Source organism: Bos taurus, chromosome 4 (genome assembly GCF_002263795.3).
Source record: "Bos taurus isolate L1 Dominette 01449 registration number 42190680 breed Hereford chromosome 4, ARS-UCD2.0, whole genome shotgun sequence".
Lineage (NCBI taxonomy): Eukaryota > Metazoa > Chordata > Mammalia > Artiodactyla > Bovidae > Bos > Bos taurus.
In genome coordinates this window covers 82,103,029-82,118,264 of record NC_037331.1, presented here as the reverse complement: position 1 = coordinate 82,118,264, position 15,236 = coordinate 82,103,029, and the positions used below count along the sequence as shown (strand labels likewise).

Genomic DNA, 15,236 nt, shown 5'->3' with positions numbered 1-15,236 from the left:
CTTAAGAAAGATTAGTTCCATGCAAAAGCATCTGCATTAGAAGCTTAACTCAATATATGTAAAAAAAAAAAAAAAAAAGAAGAAGAAGAAAAAAAAAAACTTAGATTTTTAAGTTCTATGTACAAAAAAATCTTTTGTGGAACTTCTTCCTAGATGGCAGAAATGGTAGAAGCCCATTTCTCTCTGCTTGCCTTGTCCCAGGAAGGAAATATCCAGGCATGATCAATGTAGAGGACATGCCCATTTCAAGAGTGAAAGGAAATACCCAAAGTTCTTAGTTGATTCAATTTTACTTTAAGGACTACGTAGGAAATCATATTCCAAATCTGTTGGAACTACAGGATGAAGAAAGGGTGACTAACTTTATTTCTCTGAAAATCACAGATCACACTATCTATAGTGAGTCTACAGGTTCAGAGAAGAGATGCCTCCTTTGCAGAGTCAACTTGTCCAACCTTTGTTCCCTGTGTTCCTTTAACCTTAACCTGATTTTCTCTCTTTCCCCTTATAAGCATGTTAAATGTCTCTCTTACACAAAATACCCAGGACTACCAAAACCTGTCCATGATGTCATAGTCCCCACCTGCAGTCTTGAATCTTTTCCACTTTGCAGCAAGCCTAATAGTCTCTATTCTACTCGACTTCATCATCTCCTATTCACTTTCACTCTGCAAAGCATGTCAAGAATAAATAATACATGTACGGAAAATGTACTTGTCACTTTCATGTTACCAAATCCAATGCACAACTGACTAGCTAAGCTTGTCTTACTTTTGACCTGCTTACTTCAATTATACACTTGTACTGGCAGGACTACTCCATTTCTAGATTCTTCCTTATTCTCTACAATTGTCAATGAATAAGTTCCTGAGTTATTTTCTTTGTATACTCTTTGAGAATTAGGCTATTTTGAAGAATTTTAAACAGAAGTTTAAGGTGGGAAAGTGCAGGGAAAAGGAATCTGCATTGGAACCCAAATAGCCACAAAAGACTAATCTTCTAATCTGCATTTGTCAGCCAGGGTCCTGGGCTAGATGATCTCTAGAGATCTTTCACACTCAGAGAATACCATTTCTTTTCTGGCTTTTCATCCGCACATTCATTGTCACAGTTAGCAAAGAAATGGTCTTTTATTCACAATATTTTTCCAGAGTCCAAAATGTAATAAAAATGTATCTGATGTCCTAGATTAGTCACCATAACAAAATAAATTGGGTCTGTTCTTAATGGAGACATGGAAGCAATCTAGCTTTATGAAACTATTCTCTTGATAAATTTCATGATAATGTGATTTTACCTACAATTTAAAGAAACTTCCCCACACATAACTGGAAAGCTTTGTATTTAAAGGGTATTTATAAATCCAGTTTCCAAATTACCTGAGACTGCCTCCTAGCAGGTGTTCAAATTTCTTGTTTACAAGCAGAAACTGATCTAATAAAATGAAATATTCTGACCTCACAGGCTAGAGAATTCATGGGAAATAACTTCTCAAAATGTAGGAAGAATCTGTTCTCAAATTACTTGCAGTCTCATAACTTATTGAAAGGTAAAGTTATATTTCAAATAGTAAAATTATATACTTACCAGAATCTTATGTCTTTTAATGTTCTTTTGGCTAATTTCAGCTGCCATCAAAGCTTCCTATGTTTACAAAAGCATGACAAAGGAGGAGGGGGAAAAAAGGGAGCGGGTAGGAAAGAAAGATATTGAGGTTATAAACACTATATTTATTATGTTTTAAAGTTATGGGCTACATAAATAAGCCCCGCTTTCCCATGGCTTTTGCTTCAAGCACAGGAATTTTTAATGTTATGGTTGAGTGAACCTCACTGAATTCAAACTGAAACAAAAGCAGTCAACCAAAATGAAGACTTCTCTTATTTCCATGTGAATTCATTTCCACATTAGGATACTGGAATCACATTTCAGACACAAATTAAAATACAACAAAATCTCCTAGGTTCAAAGAACAACAACAAAAAAATCCATCTGTCATTCTAAATCTGTTTGACATGTTTAACCGCGGGGCACTTTTCCTTTATGAAACATAAAATGTAACCTATATACATACATGTAGGTATAACTACAATAAGATTTTGAAAATCTCTGATTCTATTTTTATTTTATTAAGTTTACAATGATTAGTTTACCACAACTGTTTGAAACCCTAATTTATTTCTTTAAGAAGCTACTGGATTCAAAGCTATCAAGGTAACAAAGGTTGATATTTAAACCTTTAAATATCAATAACAATAAAGTATCAATACTTGGACTCCAATATTTGGAGTATCAATACTTGGATTCCAGAGAGTTTATATATTATCAACTGGTATCAATACTTGGATTCCAAAGAGTTTATATATTATTCAATAAAAACATTTCTTTTCAAATCATGTCAGGTGGTTACAAACTTAAAGCACCAAATAAGTGGACTATTTTTTGTTTTTTAGCTAACTAGCAGATAAGCCTCTCCAGAGAGCTTCCCTAACTAAACCACCACAATGGTGCTTTTGCAGCAATTAAAATGTTTTCCCTTTTTTAAAAAAAAGTCATGATGGGACATTATACTCAAACTAGTCTGACCCAATACTCAATGAAGTGGACAACATCATTTTATCTAAAAAGACAGTTCAAACCATCCTAAATGAGTATAATTTGATAGCTTTATTTTTACATATGAACTAAGCACAGTATAAATGAACTAAGCACAAGATAAATTATTTCACTAAAATATTCAAATAGTTGATCCTGAAATACTAGCTCAATTTTATTTTCCTTAAAAAACCACCAAATAAACACATCAGTAGGCTGGATTTAACCTACCCCCTGCCTCCATCGCCAACTCTTCCTCCACTGACCAGTAAAGCCAGTCAACCTCCCTGCCATCTTTATTCCCTCTAATTTCTGAAAACCATAGTGGAAAGTTATTAGCCTCCCACATATTATTAGCTTAGAGCATTCTAGTTGACCAGCATGAAAGATTTATTATAAAAAATGCTTTTATCCTCTTTATGTTACTGATCTGTCAATACTTTGAAAAAAGTAAAAGCAAAACTACTTCATATTTCTTCTTTTCAAGAAGCCAGTCGATGTGGTCATCTTGGTCTCGTTCCTTCGCTACAACAACATCCCTTGGACTCACGATGTAGAAGAGTGACTCCCCTTCTGAGTACTCTAGAGATAAGAGAAGAGAGGAACAACTTGGGTGACTCAATAGGAGAAACCTTGGCAGTGGTTTGGGAGGACTTGGTTAGACTACCCAACTTTAAGACTGAGTGGAAAACTCTCCTACCTTTAAAATACATGTGTTTGGCTGTGTTTGAAGAGGGTGGGAGACTAGAGGTGAGAATGTCAGAATCTATTTCAGTGTTTTAAAAAATATTTACATATAAAAAAATTTGAAACAAAAAAGAAGGAAGAGAAGGAGGAAGGAAAGAAGAGAAGGGAGGAAGGAAAGAAGAGAAGGAAGGAAGGAGGGTGGGAGGAAATACCAAAAAATCTTTAAAGAAGTAAGGAGGGCTTAAAAATTATGTTTCATAATTAACATTCTGACCTCAGTTGAAAGTGTTGAAAATTCTTGGTGTCTATTATATATAATTTATCTACTGTATATAAACTTTATTGATGGGCATTTACGGCACTGTTCTATTTTTACAGAACAATTACGCCCTACAGTTGGCGATAAATGTTTCCTCCTCATCAAGGTCAAGGCCATCTAAAGCATAAATGACAGATGCCCCAAGGCCTGGGGACATCATCTATCACTGCAGCATGTTGTGCACAATGCCGATGGTAAGGGTTTCCCGCAGAATTCAATTATAAAATCTATTCGAAAGGGTTTCTAAGTGTGCAGCCAAGTTTGCTTTAAGGAGAAATACCTCGACTGGATGCATTCTCTTGTGAGTCATATTTGCTTTTTTCTAAGTCCAGAACAGACACTCCCATTTCCCAGTTGATCAAGGGCTTCATATAAGAAAACTCAGATATAGGATATTTCTTCATTTCTCTTGACCAAAATAACTGACAATACTCTCAAAATATGTTAATTGTTTTTAAAGAAGGAAAGATTGTCTCAACAGCCAAAGCTGTTCTATTTTTTCATCAATGTATTTTTCAAGAAAAGAGTAACACCAAAAGACCCTGATGCTGGGAAAGACTGAAGATAGAGGATGAGATGGTTGGATGGCATCACCAACTCAACTGACATGAGTTTGAGCAGGCTCTGGGAGTTGGTGATGGACAGGGAAGCCTGGTGTGCTGCAGTCTACGGGGTCGCAAAGAGTCAGACACCACTGAGCAACTGAAATGAACTGCAAATACAGATGCCCCTGGTATGACTACAGAGTAATGGTTCTCCTTTTATTTCCAAGCGGTGACTAAATGTATTCATTCATCTACTCGACAAATAATAGCAAAAGTCTAGTATGTACCATACACTCTTTCAAGCTCTGAGCATTCAGCCACAGAAGGACAATTTCTCTGCCAACCCAGAGTACACCCGAGTGATATGGCAACCACAGAACCATGCTGCTTGACATCACTGTAAGTCAGGTGTCACATTAGTTAGGACAGGAGACCAAATGTAAGAATGAAGACCACAAAGCTTCCTTACCTTGGTCTTGGCCCCATCTCTACCCCTCCCTTCTGCTCTGGGAACTCAAGCAAGTTCTCCAGCATCTCTGGGCCTTGGCGTCTTAATTTTCAACATGTCCAGATTAGCTCTAAGAGCCTTTCAACACCTTGATTTAAACTTCTGGTTGTGCTACTCAGGTGAAGGGGAAAAAACAAATATAAGAAATCACATGAGTCAGATCCTTGATCTCTCTCACCTAAGTGATAATCTCTACATTCATTTTCCTGAAAGCCCCTCACGGTGAGAGCATCAGAAGAAATCTCTTCACAAGTCTCCGAAAGTGGCTGGATGATATCCAATCTGGGTCTGGCGCAGTATTCTCTTTCCTGGGGAAGGAAGAAAGGCTCACTGGAATTACATTTCTATAAATGATACAAATTAATTCTGCTGCTACTGCTGCTAAGTCGCTTCAGTAGTGTCTGACTCTGTGTGACCCCATAGACGGCAGCCCACCAGGCTCCCCTGTCCCTGGGATTCTCCAGGCAAGAACACTGGAGTGGGTTGCCATTTCCTTCTCCAATGCATGAAAAGTGAAAAGTTAAAGTGAAATCGCTCAGTCGTGTCCGACTCTTAGTGACACCATGGACTGCAGCCTACCAGGGTCCTCCATCCATGGGATTTTCCAGGCAAGACTACTGGAATGGGGTGCTACTGCCTTCTCTGAAATTAATTCTAGGTAGCCATTATTAAATGCCTTGCTTTGATAAATTTGGCAGATATTAGCTCTTCTCACCAGCAGCTGTGGATAGCTTCAGCAGTGGTTTATTCTGACCTTTTGTATGTATTGTATGTATGTATTATATTGTAATGAGATATACAGAATAGACAGCACTGTACCATGTCAGCAGTCACGGCTGGCTACTGAACACCTGAAAGGTGACAACTATGACCGAGAAACTGAGTTTTGAATTTTATTTAATTTTCATTAATTTCAATTTAGATAACCCCATGAGGTTGGTGACTACAATTCTGCAGTTCTGGACCAAGACAGAAGGGGAAAATATGCTTTAATGAGGGCCTATGACAATTCCACTAGCTTAGTAGGTGACTATCTACAGATTACTCTCCTGAGTCCTTAAATCACCCTTGGGATATATTGTTCCTCATTTTGCAGAGGAACGAACTGAGGATCAAAAAATTTACTGAGGTTAAAGTTATGTAAGTAAATGGTAAGACTGGGATTTGTGGAAAAACTGGGACTATACTTGCAATCAAGTTTGTTTTACCGTAAAGCTCATGCTCTCTGGGTATTCAGCACAGGGGCATGAAACATGTACTTGGACTATCTTCCAAAGCAACAAGAGCTAATGCAGTGTGGCACTGTACAGAGAATGCAGATGAAAGAAGCAGCGTGAAAGAAGTCCAGAACGACCCCTGAATCTCCAAGGTCCCTCAATAAAGCAGTAAGCCTCACAGATCCCTTTGATCAATTTTGTTAGGTTAACTGAGAAACCATTAGGTTAGTACTGCATTTCATACGTTTAAAGCATTCAAAACTTTAACAAACAACTGCAAAAGGTCAACTGGTGGAAGAAAAAACCCCAGTGAATATACAGGATAATTGATCAGATCTGTGGAGAAATGACAAATATCTTAATTTGAAAACAACAAAAAAGGAAAAAAAAGATTTGAGTATTTTTAAAAACATTAACAGCTGTTAACAATGACCAAAAAAAAATCAAAATCAGAATCAAAAACAGAAAAAAAGATTGAACCAAACAATGTTAAAAGAAAACCACCTGGCTAGACCATATAAACAGTTCCTTCATATGTAAGAAATCCATCAGCAAAATGATGGGTGAGAAATCCATATTCTCACTATTTTACAACTTTTGTTCACTGGTCAAACAGCCCTGCTTATGTGTGAACTTCCAGGGAGCAGGAATTTGGTCCTGTTGACTTTTTTTTTTTTTAAGTCTTTATTGCATTTGTTATAACACTGCTTTTGTTTTATGTTTGGTTTTTGGCTGTGGAATCTTACTTCCCTGACCAGGGATCAAACCCACACCCCCTGTACTGGAAGGTGAAGTCTTAATCTTACTGGCCCACCAGGCAAGTCCCTGGTCTGGCTGATCTTTGATACTGCATGTGCAGCACCATTCTTAACACATATGCGCTTTATTAATGAATGAAAAAAAAAAAACATTAAGCTTCATAGATTAGGTTATATCAACGAAATGAAATAGGTCACAAGCACCATAAATAATGATGGGAGACTGCACAGCCATATGCACAGAGAATGGAATGATGCTCCTCAAAATACAGCAACACAGAGGAACTTGTAACTATCACTACAACCATTTGGGGACAGGCATGAAGGTCAAAGATATGATGGGAAAAATATGCTGGAGTAACATTAAGCCTGGTAGAAAAAAATTTGTTTACTGTTGCATTTAACCTGTCTATTTGATATGAAAAGTGGGGAGGGCATAGTTGGCCCCAAGCATGCTTCTTTACTATTTCTGCCTTAATTTTATCAGTTCATTTTGTGCTGAAGGATTTCAGGTGTCCTTTGGTGGTACAGAATACGAAGAGTTATGTACACCAACACACACATTTTTAAAACATCTCTAAGACGTTCACTTCTTCCTCTGAAAAAAATTCCATTTTCTAATTTGCTCTTTGAGGTTGGCCTTTCTTGGGTTTTACTCCTTTCCAATATTCTCTTTTATTAGCAAAGGTTTCCTTCCTTTCCTTCTTTTTTTGGTCAGTGGTTTATTAGGCTTTCCCTTTTTCATTTTACTGCCTCTTTCCTTATGTCTTTCAATCACATTCTCAATCCTCCCCACACTCCTCATCAAAAAGCACTGTATTTACTCCCTCAGGAGCCACTGCTTTTCTTTCTTTTCAAAAAAATAAATAAATAAAATAATAATAAACTGATGTCCTGCACAGGGCTAGAAGCCAGTCCTATTGATTTTAGCAGGTTTGAGTGTTCACTTAAGTCTGCAGCATCCCATTGCCTAGCAACATCGGCACCCAGAGCTCCAGGTTACTATAGCGATGGCTTCCTGATGCAAGAGCTTGCTCAGAGGAATGCTGGAGAGCAGCTACCACTTCAAAACTGGGACTCCCAGGGTTTTTCTCCCCATTTTATTCTCTGCTGTTTGAAAAAGGGGAGAGAACACAGACAAGGGGAACCCACTCACTGTAGAGGGCTAGATGATCAATTGTGTTTCTTTTATACACAGCATCCAAAAGAAAATCCTTTACAATAATCTCTCCTTGTTTATACCCTGAAGTCACCCTTAGCCCCTTCCTAGCAGGACCTCTGGACTCTGACAATAAAGACAAACTAGGAATGCAGCCGACCTAGGCTTCAAAGAAAGACTCAGTATGCAGGGCCCTCCACTGGACCCTATAACAGGCTTCATTCCAAAGTCATGTATAATGAAATGCTGATTCTCTGCTGCTTCCTATTAGCTATGCATTTCATACCATCATTTGCACTGATAACTGAGACTTAGCAAGAATCTAATTTCCAAGCAAGAATCAAGCTACTCAGAATCACTAGGCCATTGGGAAGTAAACAAGTATGTCTGGACCACAGGAAATAATGGACTGCCCTCTCGGTAATTCACTCTAACCACAGGGACCTCTGCTGATGCTGCAGATCAACTTCATCGCTGTCATTTCAGTTAATGCACAGAGTCAGCTTAGTTTCTTCGCCTTTCAGCAAGAGGAAATCCTTCATTCCTTTCGACTGAAATACCAGGAGAGATGGAAAAAAATAAAGAAAAATTAAAAAGAAAAAAAAGAGACTCCCTTTTGCTTGGCAAAAGGAACAAAGGCAACCAAGGAGTGGAGCTTCTGAAAGGTAAATACATTAAGTCTGCAGGGTAATCTCTGCCCTTGTTTTATAGGTCACGAAGTTCTGCTAAGGCTGGATCTGAGTTCTTCCATGGCAACAAGATCTAGGGGAAAATGCTACAGATGAACCTGCACTTCCCATTGTATTTTAGGTAAAAATAATTACCGTTTTTTCAGAAACCTCCTTTACGTAGGAAAGTACAACAAGCTGATCACAGAGAGGTGCCAGTCCACTGATGTAGAATTCAGTTTCAAACTGAGACACTGCAAACAAAAGGGAGAGAAGATTCACCATTAATAGCAGCAAAAAGCAGCAAAGGAAAAAAACACATCTACTATGAATGCAGAATAGACTCATTTTAGAAATTTAACATAAAGGGGACAGAGATAAACATACTTTCTTGATGATAATCAGTATCAGAAAAAGATATCTGGGAACTTACACTTGAAAAATTCTTTTACAAACAATAAGCAAACTCAACAACAGTAGTAAGTATGAATGGTGAAAAGTGACATTACCTTGTTAGTTTAAAAATGACAGAGTTAAGCCCCATGAAGACACTTTGAAATCCATAAAATCCAATCTAAATTATTCAGTAACAATTTTAAATTTAAAAAATTAAATATTTTAAATAAAAAATACTATTAATGACAAAAATACTTCTAAAATAATTTAAACACCAATTTAAGTCTTTCACAATTAGGGCATTACCATGGCATTATGGTCATGAGAAAAGCTCTTTGTAATTGTGAAACTATTAATACTCTTAACATTTAATAATCATTTTATCTAAACTCTAAAATAAAAAAGTGTAGATACAGATAACATGATGATGAAACTGATGCTAATTCTGCAGTATTAAATAAAGGTCAGAGAAAATAAGAAATTTCTCTTTTCTTTTAAAAAACAGTCATTAAAACTTAGTTCTATTTCTTCTATTGCATCACCTAAGAATATAGATTTAATTACAATAAACCACAAAGATCTTACAGACAGCTCAATTGTAGAAGTACAAATACTACTATAGTATGATTCTAATGACTAGCTGTTGTACTATTTATAACAAATGACTGTTTAAGCAACTAATTTGGGGGATGGTTTGTTATACAGCAAAGCTAACTGATACAGTATTAGTACCAGGAAAAGACTCTTCCATGAATTATACATTGCACTGATTAAGATTTATTTGGGAGTAAACTCTCATTTGAACACATCACATTTTCTAAGAATTTCTTGATTCAGTTCTTATCCACAGTTCTGTGGTATCTGCTTCAAGTTTAGTTAACTTTTATGATAAAATGGCCATCTTTTCCAAACCAGGAGAACTCAGTGTAGCATACTGGAAACAATATTGAACATGGAGTCAGGAAATCGGAGTTGTAACTGCAGTTAAATTAAACATGGACAATTCATTTTGATTTCTGCTGATATAACTTTTCTCATGTATAAAATAAAGATATCAGAGTAGAAATAAACCCATAATACAAATAAAATGAGGGGTTAGTGAATTTTTCTTCTTCCTCCTCTCCATTCTCCTCATAAATCACTTAGTGTTACTTGACTCTGCTTATCTTTAATGCCTACTCCTTATACGACTGTTTTCAAAATTTAATTTTCATACCAAAATGAAACAGGATAATAAACAAAAATAGTTAATGTCTCTTTCCAGGTGGCGCTAGTGGTAAAGAATTTGTCTGCCAGTGCATGAGATTTAAGAGACGCAGGCTTGATCCCTGGGTTGGGACAATCCCCTGAAGAAGGAAATGGCAACCCACTCTAGTGCTCTTGCCAGCATAACCCCATGGACAGCGGAACCTGGCAGGATACAGTCCACAGGGCCACAAAGAGTCGGACACAACTGAAGCAACTTAGCATGCACACAAACAGTTAACAACATAAATATGAAAAGGATAACATTTTTAAGCTCTGTCCTTGGTTGGATCACATAGGTAGTCAGGGTGCCCTGAACAGAACCAGATGGTGTAAGTCCAAATTGTGCAGCTCTGCCATGGACACTTTTTCTTCTCAACCTCTGAACTGGAATTGAATATTCTTACCCAGCCACTTAAAAAGAGTTTTGCTAAAGTGCTAATGTGATAAATATTCACATGAAGCATGCTCAGAGATGAGCATGTCCATTGTGTAGCCAGACACTGAAGGTTGTGAAGAAGTTTCCCCAGTGCTATGTGTGAATGTAGCGTGTGAGCAGGGACAGAGTAGGGTTGGAATGTGCAGATGCTACTGATCAGTGTGGGGCCACACATGACCTAATGACCAGACAGGTGTGAGTTTCATATTCTTGAAGACATACAGGCCTATTAACAGGAGGTTTTGGATGCCAGTACACCTGAGGTTGCTTAAACTCTGTTTAGTAGAGTGGGACTTGTGTTCTTCTTTACTAAATCACATTCCATTACTGAAATGCTCCATATCCAGTTCCCTTACCAGCAATTTGGGTGAAGATCAGTCAGTCAGAGGTGCCACAGAGACTGCTTCACGGGACTCACATGGAGCCTTTGGGGTGCCTCTCTGAAACAGGAACCCGTGGGAAAGCAACATCTAAGAAATTGTGGGTGAATGAGGTATTCTCCCCACTTGAGATGCCAAATGGGCTGTTAGCCTCACTGCCAAGAAGTATCAGACAGTATCCATCCTAAAGGTAACCAAATGCACATCAAGGCCTTGATATATATGCATGACTCATAAGACATAGAACAGAAAAGTTAGAAAATAATTCTACATCCTGATTTCTGTCAAGAGCTTGGGTTAAGACTGAATTGAGTTAATAATGCATAAAGTTTCCTATTATTTAATTAAGAACAAAATAGAATATCTAAGATGTTCTTAAACAAAACAAGGCAATAATGTGAAGAAGCAGATATCTATTTCCCTCAATTCCAGATACTGTCGCAAATGCTTATTTGTTAAGAGCTAAAGCTGTCTATACTTACTAACAGAAAATTAGTAATAATTTAGGTAGAAATGACATGCGGTGTCTAAATGACAAACAAAAAAAACAAAAAGAAATGTTATTTATGAAGAAAAGATGTGGTATATAAAAACAGCATTGTTAAGATTTCCAGAGGCACAGTTAAGCAAGTTACCACCATTCAGAAAAAGTTGTAATTCAAGTAATTCTTTTCATTTTATTAAAATGATTTCAAATCAACAGAAATCTTATGGAAAACAAAACTGCAATTACAGTCACACCCACTATGAGTTATAATTTAAGAATTCTTAAATAGTGGCTGCTTTTCTTAGCTTTGAATATTCTACCACTTAGAAATTCATCTCCATGAATACCCATTAGTAATGGTATCATGTAAAAAAAGGATTCACATCCTAGTTTGAGGTCCTAGTTTAGGGAAAGGTCTACAGTTATTCTACATTAAAAAAAGACACTTCAGGGACTTTCCTGAAGGTCAGAGGTTAAGACTCTTGTGCTTCCAGTGCAGGGGATTGACCAGTTTGATCCCTGGTCAGTGAACTAAGATTCCACATCTCATAATGTGGCCAAGAAAAATAAAAACAGCAAAAAAAAAAAAAAAATGACTTTTTAGGATGAACCATGGGGTTCTGTTTTACTACTTACTAAGGTAACAGAACAGGACTGTTTTAGGATCCATCACGATTCAGTGTATTCTTTATACTAATGCTAAATCCTTGAAGGGCTGGTTAGAAACAGTGGTGTCAGAACGAACAGAGAAGTACAAGAAATATTCTAAATGAACAGATAACAATGAAGAGAGTTAGAGAAAGAAACACTGGATGGTAACATTTATTCTTCTAAAGAACGTATGTAAATTATGTACTGTTTATCGACCAAATTTATAAAATGTCTTCATGTCATTACTGCCTTTCTATTTCAAAATTTCTATAGACTGATCAAAGTTCAGTTAATTATTTTCCCTGAAATATATTTTCCAAGAGTTGTCATAATTTTAATGAAAAAAAAAAAAAAACTCATTAAAGGAAAATAGTTTGAACATAGGTGGTTTATGGTTCTCATACCACAGAATCTTTCCATTATCTGAAAAAGATAAATCATAAAGAAAAAAAAGACAACTTCTGTTGGAAAGCACTAAGACAAAATAGAAAGCAAAAGCTGGGGAGCAAGGGGGAAGAAGAGAAAAATGCAGAATTTCTAGAGAAAGCCACAAAAGACAGTAGCTATACTGCAGATCAAGGAGGTGTAGAAAGTGAGTTGATGGTTCTAGGGCCCTGCAGGAACTGCTCTGGGGTCCCTGAATTATGGTGGAAGTAAGCCAAGATACCCAGGTTCCATCCTTGAGTTGGGAAGATCCCCTGGAGAAGGAAATGGCAACCTACTCCAGTATTCTTGCCTGGAGAATCCCATGGACAGAGGACCCTGGTGGGCTACAGTCCATGGGATCACAAAGAATCAGACACGACTGAGCGACTAAGACTTCCACTTTCAAGTGAAGACAACATGACAGCTGCTGCACAGCTTTCACCCTGATGGAGATAAAGAGTCACTGTGCTCTACTTTATTCAGGAGGATAAAGCATTCCTAGACGTGCTGTAAGAAATAATGCAAGAAAAGAAGAGATTCTAAGCAGAATAAGAGAGAAGGAGAAAGAAAGATTCAGAAGGATTATTTACATAAAAACTGTATTCAAGGAGTTAATTGGATCCAGAAAGAGGGCAATTCTATACAGACCCAATCTAGAAGAGAAGCTTCAGATCTTGATCGGTGCTATTCAACAGAGTATTAACTTAAGACAAAAACATAACTTATACATGTAAGTTTTTCTAGTAGCCATATTTAAGAGTAAAAAGAGATGAAATTTAAAAAAATATTTTATTGTAATATATCAACATACAACTATTTCAAGCGAAAACATAAAAAAAATTGAGATAATTTACTTTTATTTTCACACAAGTCTTTGGAATCCTAGACACAGCACATCTCAGCCCACATCTGCCACATTTCAAGCACTTAATAGTTAAAAGTGGCAAGTAATTACCTTATTGGACAGCACAGGGTCCAATTATAGGGTCCAGATACCCTATAATTTTTTGTCTTTAAAAATCAAGTAATTTTACTCAGGTATATCTTGATGATATGCATTTGGGTTATACTTTTCATATACACACTGTACTATTTTAATTTACAGTTTCTAGGTTTTATATCTATTTTGTATCTGTTTTAAAACTAGTTTCAGGAAATTTCTCTTGAATTACTGTTTCTGGTATTTACTCCATTTCCTTGTTTTGTTTCCCAGGACTCTTATTTGCAGGCTAAACTACCTTTGCCCATCTTCAGTATTTATCATTTAATCAAAAATATTTTTTCCCTTTCAATTCTTCAATTTTTATTGGAGTACAGTTTTGTATGAAGGTCAAGAAGTAACAGTTAGAATCAGACATGGAACAAGAGACTGGTTCAAAACTGGGAAAGGAGTACATCAAGGCTGTATATTGTCACTCTGATTATTTAACTTTTATGCAGAGTATATCATGCGCAATGCTAGAATGAATGAAGCACAAGCTGGAATCAAGATTGCCAGGAGAAATATCAATAACTTCAGATATGAACATGACACTAACCTAATAGCAGAAAGTGAAGAGGAACTAAAGAGCCTCTTGATGAAGGTGAAAGAGGAGAGTGAAAAAGCTGGCTTAAAACTCAACATTTAAAAAACTAAGATCATGGCATCCAGTCCCATCACTTCATGGCAAATAGATAGGGAAACAATGAAAACAGTGAGAGACTTCATTTTCTTGGACTTCAAAATCACTGCAGTCAGTGACTGTAGTCATGAAATTAAAAGATCCTTGTTCCTTAGAATAAAAGCTATGACGAACCTGTCTGTGTGTTAGTCACTCAGTCGTCTCTGACTCTTTGTGACCCTATGCATTGTAGCCTGACAGGCTCCTCTGCCCATGGGATTTTCCAGGCAAGAATACTAGAGTGGGTTGCCATTTACTTCCCCAAAGGATCTTTCCAACCAAGGGCATGAACCTGGGTCCCCTACACTGTAGGCAGATTCTTTACTGTCTGAGCCACCAGGGAAGCCCTAAATATTAATATACTCCTTGGAAAAAAAGCTATGACAAACCTAGACAGCACATTAAAGGAGCAGAGACATCATTTTGCCAACAAAGGTCTGCATAGTCAAAGCTATGGTTTTTCCAGTAGTCATGTACCGACGTGAGAGTTAGACCATAAAGAAGGCTGAGCGCCCAAGAATTGATGCTTTCTCATTATGGTGCTGGAGAAGACTCTTTAGAGTCCCTTGGACTGCAAGAAGATCAAACCAGTCAATCCTAAAGTAAATCAACCCTGAATATTCATTGGAAGGATTGATGCTGAGGCTGAAGCTCCAATACTTTGGCCACCTGATGCAAAGAGCCAACTCACTGGAAAAGACCCTGATGCTGGGAAAGATTGAAGGCAGGAGGAGAAGGGGATGACAGAGGATGAGATGGTTGGATGGCATCACCAACTCAATGGCTGTGAATCTGAGCAAACTCTGGGAGATAGTGAAAGACAGGAAACCCTGGCATGTTGCAGTCCATGGGGTCGCAAAGAGTAAGACACAACTGAGCAACTGAACAACAGTTGCTTTGCACTGTTGTGTCCGTTTCTGCTGTACAGGTGAGTCAGCTACACATATACACACACACCCTCTTTTTTGGATTTCCTTCCCACTTAAGTCACCACAGAGTACTGAGTAGAGTTCCCTGAACTATACAGTAGGTTCTCATTAGTTATTTTATACACACTCCTTATTTGTGATTAAAATCTTTCTCCTCTTCCGTTTC

At 37.3% G+C, this 15,236-nt stretch overlaps 1 protein-coding gene across 2 annotated transcripts in view; it reads right to left on the bottom strand.

Annotated features, from left to right (window-relative positions):
- The window catches only part of VPS41 (VPS41 subunit of HOPS complex), a 226,380-nt gene that overhangs the window by 74,947 nt on the left and 136,197 nt on the right, over positions 1 to 15,236 (bottom strand). For both annotated transcript variants that reach the window (XM_059885622.1, NM_001083453.1), the window contains 4 exon segments: positions 8,613 to 8,710; positions 4,833 to 4,962; positions 3,062 to 3,177; positions 1,588 to 1,644 (listed from right to left, as the gene is read on the bottom strand). In XM_059885622.1, coding sequence (XP_059741605.1) covers positions 1,588 to 1,644; positions 3,062 to 3,177; positions 4,833 to 4,962; positions 8,613 to 8,710 — 401 coding nt within the window.